This window comes from Siphateles boraxobius, unplaced genomic scaffold (assembly GCF_051911475.1).
Source record: "Siphateles boraxobius isolate OS27281-9 unplaced genomic scaffold, OSU_SipBor_1 65, whole genome shotgun sequence".
Lineage (NCBI taxonomy): Eukaryota > Metazoa > Chordata > Actinopteri > Cypriniformes > Leuciscidae > Siphateles > Siphateles boraxobius.
Window position 1 is genome coordinate 21,285,001 of NW_027509192.1, and position 23,806 is coordinate 21,308,806.

The 23,806-nt window shown below is 39.6% G+C and overlaps 2 protein-coding genes across 4 annotated transcripts in view; one reads left to right on the plus strand and one right to left on the minus strand.

Moving 5' to 3' along the window:
• Window positions 1–881: 881 nt before the first annotated feature.
• Window positions 882–8,038, plus strand: spi1a (Spi-1 proto-oncogene a). Of its 2 annotated transcripts, none has more exons than XM_077211458.1 (5): window positions 882–1,171; window positions 1,411–1,501; window positions 1,731–1,903; window positions 5,179–5,332; window positions 6,588–8,038. In XM_077211458.1, the coding sequence occupies exons 1-5, from the start codon at window positions 1,133–1,135 to the stop codon at window positions 6,902–6,904; spliced, it is 774 nt and encodes a 257-aa protein (XP_077067573.1). In that variant the 5' UTR covers window positions 882–1,132; the 3' UTR covers window positions 6,905–8,038. The 2 variants fall into 2 exon arrangements, with proteins under 2 accessions (XP_077067573.1, XP_077067572.1); XM_077211457.1 differs by having other exon boundaries at window positions 892–1,171; window positions 1,731–1,918.
• Window positions 8,039–8,337: 299 nt separating this feature from the next.
• The window catches only part of clpxb (caseinolytic mitochondrial matrix peptidase chaperone subunit Xb), a 33,061-nt gene continuing 17,592 nt past the window's right edge, over window positions 8,338–23,806 (minus strand). For both annotated transcript variants that reach the window (XM_077211456.1, XM_077211455.1), the window contains exons 9-15: window positions 22,908–23,072; window positions 19,285–19,373; window positions 12,587–12,751; window positions 12,208–12,510; window positions 12,034–12,126; window positions 11,850–11,956; window positions 8,338–9,022 (exon numbers count right to left, since the gene is read on the minus strand). In XM_077211456.1, coding sequence (XP_077067571.1) covers window positions 8,950–9,022; window positions 11,850–11,956; window positions 12,034–12,126; window positions 12,208–12,510; window positions 12,587–12,751; window positions 19,285–19,373; window positions 22,908–23,072 — 995 coding nt within the window. In that variant the 3' untranslated portion in view covers window positions 8,338–8,949. The remainder of the gene's footprint in view (window positions 9,023–11,849; window positions 11,957–12,033; window positions 12,127–12,207; window positions 12,511–12,586; window positions 12,752–19,284; window positions 19,374–22,907; window positions 23,073–23,806) is intronic.

Consider the following 23,806-nt stretch of genomic DNA (forward strand, 5'->3'; position numbering starts at 1 on the left):
AGATAGATAGATAGAAGATAGATGGATGGATGGATGGATGGATGGATAGATAGATAGATAGATAGATAGATAGATAGATAGATAGATAGATAGATAGATAGATAGATAGATAGATAGATAGATAGATAGATAGATAGATAGATAGATAGATAGATAGATAGATAGATAGATTTTCCCCTTTCAAAACAACACCTGAATCACCTAATGTCAATCGAGCGTAGCACATGAAAATCCAGGTCAAACACAGAATAATACATTTGTCTCTGCTGCAATAGTAGTTGCTTCCTCAAAACCTCCAATAACAGTATAATGCATTGAATAAAAAAGGGAACAAAGTTCTCTCGGAACTTCACTTTGGCCAAACGCTGAAGTTTATGATTGTCAGACAATAGCACATGTAAAAATGTCCCTCTGATTGACTGACTAAAGGCCACAACATCACGGCCTGTTCACCTAACTCAGAAAAACTGAGGGTTTTCCATCAGATAGGTTATTGCTCATCCTAGTCATTACAAATACAACGAAATGTATTTTATTAGCACAATGGTGCAAAACTGTTGAATATAATCCATGAGTAAGACCTTAAAAAAATCAGAAGCAATATAGTTGCTTAAAAATATACTTTATAGTAGAAAGTATAATGCCGTTTAATCGAGGCCTACCTTATTCAATTCATTCAATAATATTTCTAAAATTAACATTTTTGGTCAAATGCATCTACTGTCAGCTCTTCTAATAACATATAATAATTATAAGATATTAATAATCTAAGAGAAGTTGGAGATGCACATAAGACCATCCCATCAACTGGATCATGATTGGTTGATATCCCTTGACAGTGTCACAAATGAAAAATCACGAGTCATCGCCACATTTGACCTATCAGAGGCCAGATCTGTCAGTAAAGTCAGGCTAATCGCTCATGAGTGATACAGGAAATTTAGTCTTTTTTTTACATCAGGACAGTGAAGCTGAAGGCAGAAGAGTTTAAAAACAAGATTTGCCCATTTGAAAAGAGATACCACAGTACAGCGCTCTTGTGAAGTAATTTCCACGTTATGCAATATTCTGTAAATAAGTGTGAAACTGTGAGATAGACACCACAAAAGAAGTTATATGATTGAAGGGCTTCATGTTGCATTACAGAATGGAAAGCTGTGTTATTTCTCCTGTAAGTATTTTAGATTGTCTTCTCTTTCTCTTTCCAATTTAAATATTTCCAGGCAAAACTGAACAACTTTTGTTAAAGTATTTTTATTTTATTTTATGTAATTAAGTTGTGCATAGGATAATTATAGAAGTTGAATTAATGGAGTCAGTTAGTAACACAACATTTTGTAAATTTGAAACAAATTTTAAACAGGTAAAAATAAAAAAAAAGTAAAGAAAAACGATTGAATTTTTTTTCAGTTGTCTGAAGAGATAATTCCGTATGACCATGACGCCCGGCCGATATATGACTTCTACCCATATCTCAGTACTGACCCTGAGACTCATCCCGGTGAGTTTTTTTTTAAATGTAATTTTGATTCTTGTTATCTCATAGTGTGATGATCCTCGTCATTTCCCACTGATTCTCTGTCTGGGGTTCTAAATGTCCGGAACTGGTTTGTTGGTCACTGTTACTGTAATAAAACAAGTCATTTCACAGCAAAAAAACAATCAAAAGAAACCGCTTTTAAGTGAACTTTGAGCTCAATTTTGTTCTCCCTTGCTGTTTCTCATGGAAGAAAGTGGCTGGGACTACACAAGCGTTCACGCTCATCACAGTGAATTTGAGCCGCCTCAAGGAAACCATTTCACTGAGCTTCATCCCACCACATACCGCTATGGAGACGTGGAGTCCTTCCACCCGTCTGTGGATGCAGGGATGGGAACACTTCTACCTGTGATTCCTCCACAGGTTAGTGTCATAATGGTATAACATCTCTTATATTTACTTAGTTATTTATTTTAAACGTATGTTCTGAAAATGGTTCTGTTTTCCTATATGAAGCCTAAAATCTTATTTTTATTTATTTTGTTGCTAGGTAAATATAGATTTGAGTGTGTTGACTATATTAACTGTGGACTCTCAACACAATAAAAATGAAGTGAAATATTATAGTCGGTAAAATAAGAAAGATATTAGAGGTGTGACATTGGACTAAAAGTAAAAAATAAATCATCCTTTTTATTATTAATTATTAATATTAATTTAGTAACGAATAGAGTACTGCAATCAGTGAAAAGGTCTGATAGAAAGAAATGATATAGGAAAAGAAAGAGAGATGGACAGGATGTGAGTGGAGGAGACAGACTGATTGCTCAACACTGTCTTTCCTGAATAAAGACTGTTGCTGCTACACACACACACACACACACACACACACACACACACACACACACACACACACACACACACACACACACACACACACACACACACACATACACAAATTGTCCTTGTTCGGCAAAGTATAAATGGAGATGTTTATCAGAATATCCGAGCTGCTCTTATCCATAAAACAAAAAGTGAATTAGGTGCTGTAAAGCTCCTAAAATGGCAAAAACACACAATAAAAGCCTAGGCTAATCCATACAATTTAGCTTCTTTTGTTGTTTAAGATCATGCGCATGATTTTTTCCTAAACCAGTTAGTGCCAGCTATTAGTCCTGTGAATCAGTGATGACTTCCTATAACACTGAAAGAAATACTAACTCCTAACTCTAACTTACACCCTAACATCACATCTACACCGGCTGCATCCATTGCAAAAATTATCGCTGTAAGTCGTAGACAGGGTTATTTTTGCGGCTGAACTTATTGCATATGAATTTGTAGGAGTTTCCCTTTCAGACACAAAATATATGGCAAGAGAGTTTTTAAATGAATCATACAGGTGATTTACTAAGGCTTGCTCTCGTGAATTTACTGGTATTTGCACCATTATTTACCACCCAAAAAAAAGTATGTCTAAAACCAGACGCTGATTTGCGCTGCTCTTGGTAGATTGTGTTGGTCATTAATGGAAATGATCTGACTGAGTCTGTTCTTTAATTTGCTCGTCGTCATTAGTTCAAACGCAAAGTGAATAGAGCAATTTTTTCCAGTTCCAGTTCCAGAAATATATACTATATTTTGAGCCAATCCGCTGAGCCGTAACACCATGAGGCTTATGGTCCACAGTAAAATGGCGTCCTGATTAGTTGATGGCTGACTTGCCCTGCACAAATACAGCTCTCTGGCAAAGCATCTATAATACAATGAAATATTTGTGATTGATCCATTTCATCAATAAACAAGGTTACATCTGAATATCCAACAATGGATACCAATGTTTTGTTTGTTAGCCTGTTTTTTTTTTTTTTTTTTTTTTTTTGCTAGTTGCGACATCTAACAGTAGGTACTAACTTAAAGCTGCAGTCCGTAACTTTTTTGGGTTAAATATTATCCAAAATAAATTTTTGAGCAAGTACATAACCCGCCAGTGTTCAAAACTATCTGCTTCCCTTAGCTCGATTCTAAACTGTAAGCTTGTAATGTTTTTAATTCCAGTGGTACTGGTGGATTTCCACAGGAAATTCAAGCATGTCTTTGCGTCATTACTTCACATCTGTACACATAAAGAAGGAGTCTCAGCTAGTTGGCTATATTGCGTGTGAGGATGTTGGAGGTGGAGATTTATAGCCTTTTCTCACAGCACTTGATATAAACTTATCAATTTGATGGCGGATCCAGAAAGGTTCAAACGACAATCACCAGTGACAACTGGAGATTCACCCGTTGTAAAATGCAAAAGACTTTGGACTTCGGAGTGGCTACAGAAAAAAAGAGATTGCAACCGGCCCATGCGACAAACAAGGATAAATATCGGAAGGGCATTAAATGTAGTCACGCAATGCTGATGTTGTTAACATTAACAATTTGCGGAAAAAAATGGTATAATTTGCACGGTTTGACGTGATATGATAAGCGATCATTAGATTTAATCAGCGCGATTTACTGCAATTGTTTTTTTCCCCTTAGTTGGTCAGAACAAAAGTGGATTTTACTTACTTGTTCAGATTACATTTTCCGGTGAAAATTCTTATATCATACGTCCAAAAAGTAGAATCTGTGATTGCGAATGCCACAATCCACAGCAACTGACAGCCGCACATTCTCCTCAAAACATTGGATTCATCCGTGCTGTGTCATGCCGAGGCACAACCCACGTAAAGTTGATAATTCCACGAATAACTGCAATTGCAGATTTCGAACAGAGATGCTTCTCTAAGAGGAAAAACTACGAACTGCAGCTTTAACTTGATCATGCAAACCAGTCAAAACTTTACCACTTGCCTCAATGTATTTAGGCACGGCATTTTTTGAATGAGATTCGAGAGTTAAAGGAGGGCAGAGATTTAACAGCCGAGCAATTGTCAATGAGATGAATGGATAACAGGTATTACAAGTGTTTAACTATCTCTTTAAACAAGTTTAAAATAAGAGTAAACTTTCATTTTAGATACACTCCTATGATTAAGAATATAGCTAAATAATAAACAGGCCATACACAAAGTCTACCGATATGTGTTTGTTTGGTAGGATTCTGCTGATAGAATTGAAACTTTGTGGCTCTCCGGGATGATTTGGAAGCAAAACGTGATGTGCACTTGATTTGTAAATCTGGGACCACATCATTGTGTGTCCCTTTCTGTTGACACTGAGTTTTTCCACTTCCTCTTTCAATGTAAAGAAATTCTGTGGTTTCCAAGTATTTGGTACCATTAATTTAAGATCATGCTAAACCAGCATTTTCTGCTCGAAAATAAGTGTGGGAATGTACATTTGATAAACTTTTCAGAAAAAAACATTGCTTCATCATTTGTATTTGTCAGACATTTTGCTTTATATTTCGCATTATCCAATGAAATGAGTCTAAACATGACATTTTTTTTTTACTTTTATGCTTTGGCAAATTTTTGACAAGTATGTATGAATTCATACAATCTCATTCACATGTTTTTGTATAACCTACTCACGCCCCACTGGGGGTGAGTTTTCGGGTTGCAGGTTCATGCTTTTTTATTAAAAATCATGTTTTCTCTTGAGTTGGTCATTGATTGCTTTGTTTTTATGAGTTCTTGTGTCATGGTTAGCATGATAACCTTCATATGGAGGTAGGACTAATGATTGTTGGTGTATTTCTACAGTATACGTATGTCCCGCACGCGCTGTACCAGCGGTCCCCGCTCCCCCACTGCAGTACTGATGAGGAGGACCCCGGGGGACGCAGTCCACCCTTCGAGGTGTCAGAAGGAGAGGAGGACCACGACGGACATCCGTGCACCTCCAGCACTCTATCAGGTGAGCCCTCGAACCTGAGTCCAACATGAGGTTTTTATGGTCTTGTCTCGGACTCAACCCTCTTCTGGTCTTGACTACAACACTGTAGCATACTACCATAACACTCTTATAATTTCAAAAGTATGAATTAAAAGGGATAGTGAATGAAAAATGAAAACTACCCCATGATTTACTCACCCTCAAGCCATCCAAGGTGTATATGACTTTCTTTTTTCAGATGAACACAATCGAAGTTATATTAAAAAATATCCTGGCTCTTCCAAGCTTTGTAATGGTAGTGAATGGCGGTCCTGATTTTGAAGTCTAAAAAAGTGCATCCATCCATCATAAAAGTACTCCACACAACTCCAGGGGTTTAATAAAGTCCTTCTGAATCGAAGTGATGCAACGTGCAAGAAAAATTTCCATATGTAAAACTTTGTAAAAACCTGATGCATTGATTAATGTGGAAGCGCAGAGGATAGAGCAAAACAAAACTCCAGTCACGAATTAAAAGTCTAAAACTAGATTTTTTAAAGAGTAATGTGGGAGGAGCTTGATTTTGTTGCCCAGCGCTGTTTGTTTGAACCACGAGAGGCGTCTAAACTTACGCTACTCCCACATCCTACGTCATACACAAGTTTTACTCTTTTGGCGTAAGTCGACTTGCGTAGGCGGTCTGCTGGAAGCTAGATGTTTTAATTTATAAAGTTTTAAATTTGGATATTTTTTCTCACTATAACCAATCGCTTCACTTCAGAAGGCCTTTATTAACCCCCTGGAGTCGTGTGGAGTACTTTTATGATGGATGGATGCACTTTTTTTAGACTTTTAGACTTAGACAAAATCAGGACCGCTATTCACTACCATCATAAAGCTTGCAAGAGCCAGGATATTTTTAAATATATCTCCAACTGTGTTCATCTGAAAGAAGATACTTATACACACCTAGGATGGCTTGAGGGTGAGTAAATCGTGGGATAATTTTTGGATTTGGGATTTGGAATTTTTTGGGTGAACTATCACTTTGATATAAGAACATTACTAAAATACCAGGTTTGTACTTTTAAACACTCAAGAATATCTTTCCCCATAAACATTATTGTATGCACATTTATATGGTAATTAACAGCAGTTCACTGTTATCTACAGATCTCAAAGTGTACTTAACCCACAATATCCCTTTAATAATTGTGTTTGAAAAGAAATTCGTATCAAAAGGGAAGCCACAGGGATTGTGTGTCAACCAAACTTTAAAATGAGTCATTTTCCACAGGAAACAAACGGAAAGTGCGTCTATATCAGTTCCTCCTGGACCTTCTGCAGGACGGAGACATGCGGGACTGCATCTGGTGGGTGGACAGAGAGCGGGGCATCTTTCAGTTCTCCTCCAAACACAAGGAGACACTCGCCGGCCGCTGGGGTCAGCAGAAGGGCAACCGCAAGAGAATGACCTACCAGAAGATGGCAAGGGCCCTGCGCAACTATGGCAAGACCGGCGAGGTCAAAAAGGTCAAGAAGAAACTTACGTACCAGTTCAGCAGTGAAGTGATGAGGAGGATGACCGTGGACAGAAGGCAGTATCATCACTGACACTCTGGACACAAAACATTTCCTATACATCCAGTGTCTCTTACCTACAATGCCATTATTCTCAGATTCTCTCCTGTCACTGTTCTGCAGTCAAAATTGTAATCTCAGGGATATGTCAAATGTATAGGTAATAAAGGGATGTGTAATATTCGGGTAGCTGACCAATGGACAAATGACGTTATTTTTCAGCATTTTTCAGCTTAAAGTTTATATATGTAAAAGGGAACGAGTACATGCTGGCAGGTTTTAATGCTGCAACTGGTCACTGTTTTTTCCCCTTAAACCTCTTTAAATCAGATTTTTGATTTCATAATTATTTCACTATACATTTCAATATACCAGTGATGTGACGCATGGATTCAACAAAAAAAAAATACATAGTCTCTCAATTACTATGGTCATAAAAACTGTAACAAATAATAATAATAATACCACATTTTTTTTTAAAACGCTTTTTAAAGTAATTTAGATGGATTTAACATGTTATACTGCAGGACATTTCAATGTATTCCACTCTTTTGACAGTTTCTTACAGGTTGACTCCCATATGCTTCATCCACATAAATAACTAAAGCCTTAACTTATTTTATGCTTATTAAAAAATTTTTTCTTTATATATGTGACAGTATCCCACTGCTAAATAAATTAACCTGGAAGTCTGCTTATTTACTTCCTCCTGGGTTTCTTGCTGTATTTGGTATAGCAAAACAGTTAATGTAGTAAAAGGTAGGAACGATTCCAGGGGCTTACAACAATTTAAGGAGCATTATTTGCTATTATTTGTGTAATTACATACTTAATAGCATTATTACTGTGTAATTACATAAAAACATTCATTTGACAAGTACAGCATGACAACCATGCAACCTTTTTTTGTTTTTGTTAATACATGTACAACATGGCCAATTTTCCTATTCAACCTGTCTCATGTTAATAATATGATGTATTTTTAAGCCTATGTTCATGGTTATACAATTTCTACTATGAATTAAACTTTGAATTACTTTATTATTTGAATTGGCAATCACCCAAAACCTAATACTAGTGATGTTGCTCTATGCTGCCACCCTGGGGACAATGATTGATGAATATGATATTAATGCCTCATAAACCAAAACAAATGAATTCACAGAACTTGTTTTTTCATTGCTCTTTAGGGCATTTCCAAAGTTATTTTCATCACTCAAAAACAGTTGTTATCTCGAAGGATTTGGTTTCTGTTATTAAAGTGAAAATAAATGGTGGGCAGAAAAATGAGAACAAAAGAGAAACCAGAGGAATCTTTAAATGATAGAACTGTCTTTTGATTTGTGTACAAAGAGTTAAACATATATTGTGTACTCAAATCCCATTTTGGTTTCTACTGAGTACACAAAGAAACTACAACAACAAAAACAAAAAATGACTATCACAAACCGACTGCATAAAACGTGTGCAACTTCTGTCAAGTTTATTATCACATTGTTTTTGTTCAGTTATTAAGTTAACAGTTGTCTTAAAATGGAAAAACCTAAAAACTAGATGTACGTAACACTATACACAGAGGCTTGTGCTGTAGAAGGTCATGGATAAAACAGAGGCATACGAAAATCACATGTGCGATACACTGAGCTAGAGTGTGTCCTGCTGAAAAAAGATGAATGTCATGGCTGTATTATGCATCAAAAATATTCAAATTCAACATTTTGAAATTTCACATAATCTATATACTTCCATTAGAGCACACCAACAAAAAGCAAGAAAAAAAATCACCAATTAACATAATTCTTTAGACAGATCCAGAGATTGAAAATAAGCTAGAGCTCTACTATGTTAGTGTATTTTTATTTTATTTTAAATAACACTTTCATATCTTTCCTCTTTAGGTTATTAAATGCACCTTATTAAATGGTAATAAATGCTCTTTAAACTGGTTATCATTGTGCTGTCATTTAAAAATCTACAAACATTGCTCTCTGTTTAGGTCCGGCTGGAAGGATTCCATAATGATGGCATTTTGCGGTCTTGAGCAATAATGACATGATGTTGAGGCAATAGCTTCACATTCAGTTGTTGGCGGCATCAGCATGCCTGATCCAGTTGTCTTCCTCAAACTCTTCCTCTGTTTCTTTGGGAGCTCTGGATCACAAATACACAAACATCAATGTTTATTTTACACATACTGACTATCAAAAAGTGACTATGGGGGCCATTGGCTTCTAAAATGAACACTGAATGAATCACTCCTAGTTTGAAAAATGAATCACTCATAGTTTGTTCATGCTTCAGTTTTGTGGATGAATTAATGAATTATGGAAGTTACAGATCTACAAAGTGATTTGAAAAACTAAAAGGAATATAACTGATTAATTTAAAAAAAGGCTCATAAGTAGGGCTGCCCCCGATTAAAGATTTCTAGTCGACTAGTCGTCCTTCATTTAAGCCATTAGTCGACTTCTCACATTTACTAAATACTAAACCATATATAGCCTATTCCGCACTCAAGTGCACGCCTAAACCTTGCCGGAAAACACCAGCAAAAGTAATCATTATAAATGTGTCGTAAAAAATAGCTAGGAGACATTTCAATTATTTATTAATCAGAGTTGGGAGTAAGTCACACATGTGCAAGTCACAAGCAAGTCTCAAGTCTTAACCTTCGAGTCTCAAGCAAGTCCAAGTAAATTTTTTATAAAGGCAAGTCAAGTCAAGTCACTGCCTTATGTCAAGCAAGTCAAGTCAAGTCGTAGCTTGAGTCACTGGCAAGTCATACAAACGTTTGACGATTTCACTGAATTTATATATTAAAATAAGTTAAAACTACAGAAGTCGTGGACTGTGGTTTTATTTGCAACTTTATTTTTTTTTTAATATATGCATTTCCACATATAGCTGAGTGGTTACTACAATAAAAATCTAAATGTAACTGAAATTAGGCCAACATTAAAGCATGAAAAAATAAATATGCCTCAAACATTGCAGAAGACCATTAAAAGGTATTAAACAATTCACAATTCAAGTATAATTCCTATCCGACCAAAGGCATTCTTCAAACTGGCATCCCCTTTATACAAGTTATATATTTTTAATTATGAAGTTAAAACCGCCAATAGGTGGCGCCAAATTACCGTATTAATGTACGAGGCATAGAAGCATTCATTTAACATGTTCAAAACGGCAGATTCGTTCTGGAACTAAGCAACTAGGTCACTGAATCACAAATACGCATAACTCTTTCTGTGGCTTGTTTGGAACTATTGTCATTGGAGAAATCGAGCAAAAACAGAAAATATTTGGAATATTAGGCTATGTCTAAATGTCACATCACAATATTCACTCTTTGTTTACTGAACTGTTTTATAAAATCATTATCACATTTGCAATCGCGTCAATATTCTGGAAATATTTTTTTAATATCATATGTTATAATTATGAAAATAACTCATACTAGGGCATTTTTTCCACCACATTTTGAATTTTGGGTGCAATATTAATTCTGCTGCCATTTTGATAACATCTAATAGATGTAACCCCTGATAACATCTAACCCTGCTTTAAGAGAAACATAAAACACGACAAAACATTAACAGTTTTCTATGTTGTTTTTTGCCATTGGAAAGAACGACATATTTGGCTTTAAAGCATGATTTAAAAAGAAATGTGGCAAATGTTATACAAAACATATAACATCATTAATTATCATTTGAATATTGACAACATTAAGCTACATTTGAAAACATAATTGTGTATAAAGAGGCATGCTGTTTTGACCAATATTCTCGATTTAAAGATAGTCAAATTAACTATAACAAACAGGTTAAACAAGCCATAGCTTACTTTTAGACGTGGTGAATGAAGTTCGACTGTTCGAGGTTGTGATGGTCGTCCGATATCCCTTGCCAGTTATTATGCGCACAGCAAATCTTCTTGTATGAATATAGTCAATTTTTAGTGTTTATATCCAAAAAGAAACGATGCTGGGAGATGTTTTTGTATTTAGCGCGCTCACCGCGATGTATGTTTTTTCTGGGGTTGTGCAGTGTCACGCAATCGCGCAGAATCTGATGACTGGCGTCAATGGTTCCGTTGCTTTCATTTTGTTCATCAATTGATGTTGCGATGATAAATGTATATCAAGTCATTCTCGAGTCATACAGTTCAAGTCAAGTCAAGTCTCAAGTCATTGGATCTCAAGTCAAAGTCAAGTTGAGTCATTTTCTTAATTTAGTCAAGCAAGTCTCAAGTCCTTAAATTTGCGACTCGAGTCTGACTCGAGTCAAGTCATGTGACTCGAGTCACCCATCTCTGTTATTAATAAACTAGTGTATTCTGAGTCAGTGTCGGCTGAAAAGATGAAGTTGACGATGCTGACTCTACATCTCCGCTGTATAGTGGACCTTTAGAGAGAAATGCACCTTTCATACGGATTTCATAATTTGTGTTCGATTTGAATTGGTTGGTTTTAAAGTACTCCATGTCATGCAGTAAGTGCGCTATACTTCATCTTCATTACTCTGCACAAACACTTGGATATGCACCTAATAATAGCGCACATTTATCTTGTTAACGTTAGAGCGAGTGGCCAAGTTAATTACATGTTTCAGATGATAATCCATATTTGAGGTCGATGGATTATAGGCGAACGTTTGGATTCTTTGCCCGACATACGGTAATTACCACAAGGACCCGCCGTTAACAATCTGCCCCTCACGGACTGCGTGACTTCGCTATTTGTTTTTTTTCTGTGACTAACTGACTAATACAATTTTGGTCGACGAAGCCTCTTTTCGTGTAATATCGACTATTAGGGGTACTCCTACTCATAAGAGTCACTCATTGCTGTATTTTTTCATGGAACATAGGAAAGTTTGGGTGAAATATGCTTTTTATAGTAAATGTTAGTGTAGTGATTAACAAGACAAATTAAAATGGTACTTCATTTTTTTTTTTTTAAATGTCGCTGTACCTTATGTAGCGTGGTTCACACTTTCCCTGGACCACCTCTTTAGTCAGTTCCACAGCAATGATGTCAGACTGAGGCACCTCAAACATGGGCTCCAGCAAGAGCTTCTCCTGAAGGACCAGAGAATACACACATCAGAGACACTAGAAGAACATTCATAACTAAATCAATGTTTTATGCTGTTTACCATGATGGAGCGGAGACCCCTGGCTCCTGTCTTCCGTTCCAGTGCAAAACGGGCTATTGCCCTTAATGCATCTGGAGTTACATTCAGCTCACACTGGCAAAAAAAAATCATAAAACCAGAATATAAATAACGATTTGAAAGTGTCACTTAATGTCACATGTGTGATATACATACTTTATCCATACTGAAGAGGGCCTGATATTGAGGGACCACTGCGTTACGAGGCTCTGTAAGAATCTGCACCAGCATCTCCTCGTCCAGACTGTGCAGTGGGACCACCACAGGCAGACGGCCCACAAACTCTGGGATCATGCCGAACTCGATGAGGTCCCGTGCCTCCACATGCCGCAGGAGCCGGTCCTTTTCCTCAATCTCTGCCATTGCGTCCACTTCATTCCCTGAACTGTTGGCCAGATCTGCAGCTGCTGCAGCTCTACGCCCTTTGCCCATGTTAGAGGGCGTCCCAAAACCAAGATACTGTAGGGCACAAGAAGAAACTATAACACACTGAGAGTCAAACAACCTGCAAATAATTGTATTGTAGAAAAATCACCTTTTCATTCTTCCTCCGGCTGATGATTCGGTCCAGCCCGTTGAAAGCACCCGATGCCACAAACAGGATGTTGGTTGTGTCCACTTGCACTGTCTCTCCTCTCAACTTCCTGCTGTTCTTCTCTGGGACACTCACGACTGTTCCCTCAAGCAGTTTCAGCAAACCCTGCAGACACACACAAACTTCAACAGTGAATTACTAGATTCTTCTGTCTATCATATTCTGCAATGGGCATCACAGGAACTACTCTTTGCTGGTTTGTGTCCTACTTCACCGATCAATCCTTCGAGGTCAAATCAGCTACAGTAGACCACCGAGGTACTTCAAGGGTGTCACGGTTGGTAATCCGCTGTCTCATACTGGTCTTGTTTATTGTGTGTGTGTGTGTGGTCCTTCGTCCTAATTGTTTCATGTGGGCGGCACGCTGATTACCAATCTCATTATCAGCACCAGCTACACTTCATCATTCAGCCTATTGAATGCCTTGTCTTTCATCTTGTGTTTGTCAGATCGTTGTCGAAGCTTCTCATGTCCATGCCTGTTCCCTGTGTTCCTCATTTTTCCTGTTTTCACTGGATTCTGGAGTTTGCTTCGTTCACCGTCTCATTACTGGTTCATCACTCCGCTTCACTCATCCAAGGATTGCCCGTCTCAATCCCTGCGTCTCGCTCTCCTGCTGGCTGTTGTTCCGGCTCTGTGTTCCCGTCTTTTTCATGATTTCCCGTACCATCTACTACTGAGACTTTGCCTCACCAGTTATTGACCTGAGTGAACCATTCAATAAATCACTTTTACTTGCTATTGCTTCTTTCTATATCTTACGATTACAGAACGATCTGACCAACCATGGAAGCTGCAAGAGCAACATCATTGACGGAGTTTATTAACCACAGCGTCTCCAGGATTGACCAGCAGCAGGAGAGCATTTCCAACACCGCACGCGCAGTGCAAGCGCTCGTGACGAAGGTGTCCAAGCTCACCCAACAGGTCCAACAACTGAGTATTCCCACTGCGCCGCCCACACCGCCCTTTCTCCCACCTGCACCCGAGCCCAATCATCGACCTGAGCCACGTCTTCCAGCCCCAGAGAGTTATGCCGGTGAGCCGAATTTCTGTAGAGCGTTCCTTACCAGATGCCTGATGCATTTCTCGTTGCAGTCAAGAACATTCGAGAGGGAAGAATCCAAAATGGCATTCGTACTCACGCTGCTCACGGGGTGAGCGGCGTTGTGGGGAACGGCGGTGTGGGAGAACCAAGACCCATGCTGCGCCTCGTTCCAATCACTAGCCGCTGAGATGAAAAGAGACTTTGATGGGGCGGTAGCTGGCAAGGAGGCTGCCAGAAGACTCACGGATCTCAAACAGGGCGATCGTTCCGTTGCTGACTACTCGATTGAGTTCCGCACTGCACGAGGCGCAGTGGGATATGTTCCTGCATGGGCTGGCCGATCGTGTTCCAAGGGAAATTTATATTCTGGACCTGCCTCAAAGACTTAACAGTCTCATTGACCCGGCCCTACGGGTGGATGCCCGCATCAGCCACTTGGAGCAGTACTCTCGCCCCGCCTGCAACCCCGGAGGTGTTGGGGCTCGAGACAACGGTGAGGAGAACACGGCCGGTCCCGTCGTCGATCACAAACCCATGCAGGTGGGGAGAGCTCGGCTTTCCCGGAAGGAGAGAGAAAGGCGGAGGTCCCAAGGACTTTGCCTGTACTGTGGTGGCACCGGACATTTTCTACACTCGTGCCCGGTAAAAGGGGCTAGCCCGGTAGTAAGGACAAGGCTACTATCCGGTGGGATCTCCGCCGGGAATTCCTCACCATCTACTCTCCTTCCGGTAAGACTGAGATGGGCCAACCACACTTACATCTGTCAGGCACTACTGGATTCCGGAGCTGAGGGAAATTTTATGGACCTACACCTTGCTCACAAGTTACACCTCCCGATCACACCTCTCACCCATCAGATATCTGTCAGTGTGTTAAATGGTCAGGAGCTACCCAACATTTCGCTTACTACCGGTCCCATAACCCTCATCACCTCCGGCAACCACACAGAGACCATTCCTTTCCTTCTTGTGGACTCCCGTGTAGCCCCTATTGTTTTGGGCTACCCATGGCTGGTTAAGCACAATCCCAGAGTGGATTGGGGCTCAAACTCTATCACCATGTAGAGCGAGCACTGTCACGAGTCCTGTCTTGTGTCTGCTTGTCCGTCTGTGTCTGTTTCTGTGTTTCAGGAGAAGGCAGCGGATTTGTCAAACGTGCCCACGGAGTACCTGGACCTGAAGGAAGTGTTTAGTAAGTCCCGTGCTGCTTCTCTCCCTCCGCACCGTCCCTATGACTGTGCCATAGATTTATTGCCAGGTAAGTCTCAGTCTAAAGGCAAGCTTTACTCTCTTTCGATTCCTGAGCGGGAGGCCATGGATGGAGAAATATATTTCTGATTCTCTAGCAACGGGATTCATCCGACCATCCTCTTCTCCTGAGGGGGCAACTTTTTTGTTGGTAAGAAGGATGGTTCTCTGCGACCTTGTATTGATTACAGAGAGCTGAACAACATCACAGTGAATAATACTTATCCTTTGCCGTTGATGTCTTCAGCTTTCGAGAGGTTGTAGGGAGCATCCATTTTCACAAAATTGGATTTACGTAACGCCTATCATTTGGTTCGCATCAGGAAGGGGGATGAATGGAAAACCGCGTTCAACACCCCCAGGGGTCATTTTGAATACTTGGTTATGCCGTTCGGGTTGTCTAACTCCCCAGCAGTTTTCCAGGCACTCGTCAATGTCGTGTTGAGAGACATGGTAGATCAGTTCATATATGTCTACCTGGATGACATATTGATTTTTTTCTTCATCTCTCCAGGAACACGTTCAACACGTCAGACGAGTGCTTCAGAGGTTGCTAGAGAATGGGCTTTTTGTCAAGGTGGAGAAATGCGATTTTCATGCACAGTCTGTTTTATTCCTAGGTTACATCGTTTCTTCTGAGGAAATGCGTATGGATCCTGACAAGGTTAAGGCTGTGATGGATTGGCCAAGTCCAGATTCCCGTAAGGCCCTACAGCGGTTCCTGGGGTTCGCCAATTTCTATCGACGTTTATTCGCAACTTAGGCCAACTAGCCGCACGTCTGACCGCCTTGACCTCCCCCAGAACGAGGTCAGGTGGTCCGATACAGCTGTGGCTGTATTCACCAATCTCAAGAGCTGCTTCGTTTCGGCTCTCATCTTAGTCGCCCCTGATCCCACACGTCAGTTCGTGGTGGAGGTCGACGCGTCAGAGGAGGGGGTAGGTGCAGTTCTTTCCCAACGCGCCTCCTCAGATGACAAGATGCATCCTTGCGCGTTTTTGGCCCATCGTTTATCACCTGCCAATTATAACTATGACATTCGTAACAGAGAGTTGTTGGCCGTCAGGTTAGCGTTGGAGGACTGGCATCATTGGTTAGAAGGGTCGGGGGTACCTTTTATTGTTTGGACCGATTACAAGAACCTTGAATATATTAGATCTGCTAAAAGACTCAACTCCAGGCAGGCTCGGTGGGCACTTTTTTCCGGACGTTTTGACTTTTCTCTCTCGTACCGCCCGGGGTCCAAGAACATCAAACCCGATTCCTTATCTCGCATTTTTGATCCATCCGAACACCCGGTTACTCCCGAGTGTATTTTGCCAGAGAAGGTAGTTATCTCCACACTCACATGGGAGGTTGAATCGAAGGTCAAGACAGCCTTAGAAGGGGTAACGACTCCGCCTGGATGCCCACCGAGTCGATTGTTTGTTCCGGTAAGGTTAAGGTCCGAGGTTATTCCATGGGGTCATTGCTCCAACGTGGCTTGTCATACAGGAGTAAACCACACCAGTTGTTTAGTAAAGCAATGATTCTGGTGGCCTTTAATGGCTCGCGACATTCAAAATTTTGTTTTGGCTTGCTCAGTTTGTGCCGTTGGTAAGACGTCTAACCGACCTCCTGATGGGTTACTCCAACCACTGTCTGTCCCTTGCAGACCCTAGTCCCACATAGCGCTAGATTTTGTCACCGCCCTCCCGCCCTCTAATGGCATGACGGTTGTTTTAACCGTAGTGGACCGGTTCTCAAAGGCGGCACATATCATTCCCTTGCCTAAATTACCTTCAGCCAAGGAGACAGCAGTGACTGCAATTGATCATGTCTTTCGGTTACATGGCCTCCCGATGGATGTGGTTTTTGACAGGGGTTCTCAATTTGTGTCCAGATTCTGGCAAGAGTTTTGTAGATTATTAGGAGCTACAGTTAGTCTGTCTTCGGGTTATCATCCCCAGAGCAATGGTCAGACCGTGCGAGCCAACCAAGATTTGGAGAGAATGTTGCGATGTTTGGTTTCCAAGACACCTTTATCCTGGAGTCAGCAACTGTCTATGGTTTAGTACGCACATAACTCGTTACCAGTGTCATCCACGGGCCTCTCTTCGTTTGAGTGTAGTCTAGGGTACCAGCCACAAATTTTTCCGAGTCTGGAATCCGAGGTCACGGTTCCCTCTGCTCACGCCTTTGTCCAGAGGTGCCACCGCACTTGGACCAGAGCCCGTGTGACCCGGCGCGCATTAAGGCTAAGGCCGATCACCTCCGTTTCGTTTCTAACAGGTTAGCTCCGAAATTGATTGGGCCGTTCCGTCACCAAGATTATTAGCCCAAGATTCTTGATAATAAGCCAAGATTCTTTCACAGTACGTCTCAAACTTCCTCCGGCGTACAGGAGAATTCATCCCGCCTTTCATGTGTCAAAGATCAAACCCGTGTTTTATTCACGCATTAATCCGCCGGCCCCGGTTCCCCCACCGCCGCGACTCGTAGATGGGGAACCTACATAGGTAAATCGTATTCTGGACTCGAGACAGATGGGAAGCGGATTCCAGTACTTGGTGGACTGGGAGGGTTACGGTCCGGAGGAGAGAAGTTGGGTACCTGCTAGGGACATCCTGGATCACTCCCTTATTGATGATTACAATTGACAGGTAGGTGCGTTACTAGGAGGGAGGGTACTTTCACGGTTGGTAATCCGCTGTCTCATTCTGGTCTTGTGTTTATTGTGTGTGTGAGTGTTTCTTCGTCCTAATTGTTTCATGTGGGCGGCATTCAGATTACCAATCTCATTATCAGCACCAGCTGCACTTCATCAGTCAGCCTATTTAATGCCTTGTCTTTTGTCTTGTGTTTGTCAGATCGTTGTCGAAGCTTCTCGTGTCCATGCCTGTTCCCTGTGTTCCTTGTGTTTCCTGTTTTCACTGGATTCTGGAGTTTGCTTCGTTCACCGTCTCATTACTGGTTCATCACTCTGCTTCACTCTTCCGAGGATCGCGCGTCTCAGTCCCTGCGTCTTGCTCTCCTGCTGGCTGTTGTTCCGGCTCTGTGTTCCCGTCTTCTTCATGGTTTCCCGTACCATCTACTACTGAGACTTTGCCTCACCAGTTATTGACCTGAGTGGACCATTGTTCAATAAACCATAATTTTACTTGCTACTGCTTCGGTCTATATCTTACCATTACAAAGGGTTCGTTCTTGGTTCGCTTCTTTTTTGTCAATATACACAATACTGCTGGGACCATTCATTAAGACACACTGTTTTCCAAGCTTTTTAGCTTAACCTATTGTTGCCTCTCAACCATTGTATGTGTACAAACGAATCTTGACTTGATGGAATATTTCCCTGGATGCAAATAAACAACTGCAACTCAACCTAGACAAGAAAATTCAACACAATACCATTATTTAGCAAGTAGATCAGCAATTAACCGAGGAGATTGCCTTGACTACTTATCAGACCACCTGGTATGTGCAATTAACTTTAACAAATATGCTACGATATATCTGATCCTGAATGAACCCAGTCACACTTCTTAAGCTCATTTCACTGTTTGAAATAAGTTGCCCACATTGTCTGGATCTGTCAGATCCCTATTCCAGTGAAAGAGAAGCCCCCTTTATTATTGATTATTATTTTAATTTTTTATGTTCATTTTCATATTAAAACCAGTAATGTACAATGTTCGCTAACCAGGCACAATGTAACAAGTTTCCAGAGACATGTCATTTTTCTGTCCACAGTAAAAGTGTTTAAGACCAGTCCATCTAAAATGGTTTTGGTACTGGAAAACCACTTTTTTTACCTTCTTTGTTTAACCACAGTGGCCGTTTTTGTGTCATTGCCCACGAAAAATTAGTTATCTGCACGTTTACAGAAACCTCAATATCGTGGCTCAGGATGGTCTGAGCTCCTTGGAACAAAAAACGATCTCAAGAACACATGTCAAGGTAAAAAATAAAACATAAATAAATAAATAAAAAATCAGTCGAGCACCTAAGACCAACTGAGATAAATTAACCTTTTAAGCAACAGTTAAATGGCAGAGAAATCCAACTGATCAACAAAAATGTCTGTTGTTTATTTTGCTCGTAGCTCTTTAGATTTACATTTACAAAATGTGATGAGTTAACCAATAGCTAAATACAATAAAAAAAACAAAATTGCACAGATTTTAGTACACTACTTATATATAGTAGTTGTAAAAAAATATATACACTAATTTATGTCTACGCAAGTGATTCTGATAAGAGATTTACAACAGTGTGAAGTAGTTCAGTAGTTCAATAACTGGCAGTGACGGCATCATACAGCTTTGGGAGAGATGAATGTGGTTGACATATAATCAAGTACCTGCTGAACTCCTTCTCCCCCAACATCTCTCAGCTGATGAATTCCAGGCACACTGCCGATCTTATCCACCTCATCCAGGAACACTATGCCTGCAACAGAACACGAACGGAAAATCACAGACAAGCTTGTTCATTTTTAAAACTAAACGTTCACATAGAAAGAGGAATCAAAATGTTTCAGTGAAATGTTTAAAAGGTCAAGCATGGAGGTGTTTTATATTAGTCAACTTCTGTTCCTCATAATGCAAGAATATGTCATTGCTTATTAAATTCAGTTTTTATATAGTTGGGCGGCATTATTTTAGTGTTCTTGCTTCATTGGAATGCAGAACATAAATGTGCAATGTTATAAAAGTACGTCATTAGTCTGGCCATCTTCAGCTCCATGAAACCATTCGTTACTACAGTAAAACGTATTTTATGGAATACCGGCACACATTTTTAAATACCTCCTCTAATGCACACCAATTAAATCAGTTACGGTTTACTGACACGGATTCAGGAAAACGCTGTATTATTCATGCCAGGCCAGTAGTAGTTGATGTTACTTTGTAAAGAAACACTACACGCCTATAAACTTAACACGTGCACATGCATGTGCATTTTCAGGCTTACAAAACGCTGTGGTTGTGTAAATAAGAGGTTCCCAAACAGGGGTATGTGAGGTGACAGAGGCGGTACATGAACATAATGCTGAGTTTTGCAGTTCATTAAATTCTACTCCATCTTTAAATAACATTAAAACCGAGCATGTATTTCTAACAGGCAAAATGCAGCATCTAGTATAAAATTGGGAACATTATAGTGCCATAAAAAGACAAAAACATGACATCCAATCAAATTACCTCATCAAAACCTGAATTTTTCCTGAATATGTGACATTGATTTTCAAACTCAATATATTGAGTTCAACAAACAAAAAAGTAATTTTAAGTGGCCTGCATTTTAAACAAAGCATTGTCAATGTTGTTTGCTATAGTTCCAATGAAAGCCACAGCAGAACTGTTGTGGATCTCCAACACACAGTGGTGTTTTTTTTAGGGAACAAAACTGCAGTTTTGAATGAATCAGTAGGCCAATAGGTGTGTTTGACTTGAAGCGAGGCTGTGCAGACCGATCGGTGTGCAACATCAATGTACCGCACGAGCGATTGGAAAGCATACGCAGCCGTCTGCGCTCTAACTGCTCTCGCGGGGCTTTAATGTCACACACCGCTTCAAGTCGAACACACCTAATGATTCAACGGCCCATTCATAAACACAGACACTTGCTTTGTTACTGAATGAATGAATGACTCGATGACTCACTCATTAAGACAGACTTAATGACACCTACTGGCGGGTTTAGTTAAACAATTAAAAGCATCGCTTCGTTTTTTTTACCATAAATTCATATTTCTATGAACATTTTTATTTAAAGTCCCCCTGTGGTGAAAATCCAGCTTTTAATGTTGTTCATATGTCTATGTGGTGTTTTTATATAGTTTAAGACAAACCATGTGTAAATTCATGAGTCGACAACATTACAGAGTATTTTTTCCTTAAAACTGCAGTGAACCAAAGACAGTCTCAAAAACACCGTTTGAAATCACTGGTGTTTCTAACGTCACAAACTGCCTTGTAACCAATCAGATGAACGGGTGATCGTCAACGAGTGGATCTCTGCATAGACATATATAGAGCTAGACGAACCGGTCGTACTCCTAGTTGCACAGCTGAAGAAAGCAAGATGCCAGAGCACTGTGCAGCAAATTCATGCTCAAATCGGCGGACCATCGCAAACAGGGCTCAGGGAATTACTTTTCACAAGTAAGATTTAACTTTACCGTACTGTTGGTTGTATTTTGCGAATAGAATATTACCAGAGTTGAGGAGCAAGGATCTTAGATATTACTGTACTGAAATGGTAGGCAGCTAGCTAGGCTATGTTTACTGCACCCCCCGGTGTTCACCCGGCTATGAACTGAGACTTGATCATTCTGACTTGTTGTCATTGGTTGTGTCAGTGTTTCTCAGGATAAGGCCACATTGCCAAACTCACCTCTCTTGAACTGCAGAAAGAAAGCACGAGAAAGAAGCTGTGTGTGTGTGTGTGTGTGTGTGTGTGTGTGTGTGTGTGTGTGTGTGTGTGTGTGTGTGTGTGTGTGTGTGTGTGTGTGTGTGTGTGTGTGTGTGTTGGGCTGCTAAATGTCAAGGGCTAGGAGGAGATGGATGCCAAAGAACATGGTAGTACAGTGTGTAGACAAATAGACTCTTAATATAATTTAATCATATATTGTTTGTTTGTTAATCATATATTGTAATGTTTCAAATTATTAAAATATCTGACTTTTATCTCACTATCTGTTTCTGATTCTCTATCATATTTATAGTGTGTGATTTGCAAAATACCCATCATACCCTACATCACATATCACAGCGTGACCAGACATCCCCGGGTTCAGGGGACAGGCCCTGTTTCTGGTTGTCTGTCCCTGGCTAAATACAGAATAAAACTCTGAATAGAAGTAATAGTATTAATTTAAAATAGAAAAAAATTTGATAGTCAAACTGGAAATGTACCTGTTTTTCCCCCCTTTTCGGGGATTATGTTCCCAGATTTGATCTTGGACGTCTGGTCACTTTATATCATATATCAGAATATTCTATTACTGTTAAGCCCACTATGAATATTAAAATACGCCGAACCATGTGTTCTGTATCATAGCTACATGTATGACCTTTGCAGCAAAAAAACCCGTGTGAAAATCAGTTCGGTATGATTTATTAATCTTTGCAGCAAAAAAACCTGTGTGAAAATCAGTTCAGTATTCAGTGAGGTATGATTTATTAAATGCGCTGACAGCTGATTGTAACTTGTCAAACAGATTCCACTGAGTGGATCCAGTGACCGGTCTAAGATGGCGGCCCCACGGCTCGTCCGCGCCACTAGGCAGTAGCGGTCGATGGGGCGTCTAGCTCTATACATGTCTATCGATCTCTGAGCTGCTGAGAGTGAGTGGAGGCGGAGCTCATTTGCATATTCATAGAACCACGTATATTAAATGAGGCAAGGGTATAGAGTTACATTCAAGCTATTTTATGGAATGAATTTTTTTTTTTAAAGAAAAGTTATTTACTACAGGGGGACTTTAAAACAATATCTAGAACATTATTTATGGCGTTGTAATTTCATTCATGCCACCTCTCAGCAGCCTTAAACAGTGTGTAAATACATCTACATGCAGCTTGTGCCACTGCAATGCAAAGATGGCTTTTGTTGATACTGATTTCATTTGATTTAATTTATTTATTTAATTTATTGCTTTATTTATAATATTAATAAATAAATCAATGGAATTTTCTGAATTTGACAAAACATGACATACATTTAATTGGGTTAGAAAAGCTTTGCCTTATACAGGTAAATAATGCACCAGAAAATCAGAAAATACTGTCCCTTAATGGAAAACACGTGACTGCAGTGTAAGTAAAAGAAAGGGATGATAAATCGCCACTCTAAAAAGTTTGGGATCCATTGGTGTAAATGAATGGCCAAACGCATTACAAAGTTTTTAGCTGAAAACGGTGTCATGTTGAGGTGTTAAGATGAAGTGTCTGAAATTGTGAAGTGTGGGAGTCTGACCTTGCTGGGCTTTCTCAACAGAGTAGTTGGCGTCCTGCAGAAGTTTGGCAATAACAGATTCGATGTCCTCGCCCACATATCCCGCCTGGGTCAGGGTGGTGCAATCACAGATGGCGAAGGGCACATCCAAGCATTTAGCCAGAGTCTGAGCCAGCAGGGTTTTACCTGTTCAATGTGAACAATATCATGAAAGGATTAACACAATTTCAAGCTTCAATAAACGTCAAAATGAGCAAATTTCATTCATTTGATTATTATTTTTTTATGGCACAGATTATTTTTGCTGATGTAAAATGTAAATATATAATCTAAAAAATAATATTTTGCATAAAGAAAATGAAGCCTATTTTATGGCCATTAAGATTTTTTGCATTATTTTCATGAAAATTAAGCACATTTCTCCTAAATTCCTAATTATCATGATACATTTTTATTCATTTTTTTATCATTACTGAAATACAAATCCTGTTCAGCACAACATATGCAGCAACATATTTAAGTTGTTGTTGTTGGTTTTATTATAATTAACTTCAGTACAACAAATACTACCATGAATATTTTAACTTAGAAATGTACTCTACATTCTACAATTTAAATAACATTTTCTATTCCGTTACGGTAATGAAAATATTAGCTTAACTGTCATAAAAATATAGAACGGGGGGAAAAAAATCTTAATGGTATAAATATATATATATATATATATTTTTTTTTTTCAACATGAAAATGTTCATTAATGCTTCAAAACATTTTCATATTTGGGGGAAATCCTTGGTATTTTCACGAGGTTCACAGTAAAACATAAATTGTTTAAATATTTATCAATATAGCCATTCAAGTTTAGGCAGCTGCTAATTGAAATTGTAAATGGCAGATCCTCGTCCCTTCGGGATGTCTAC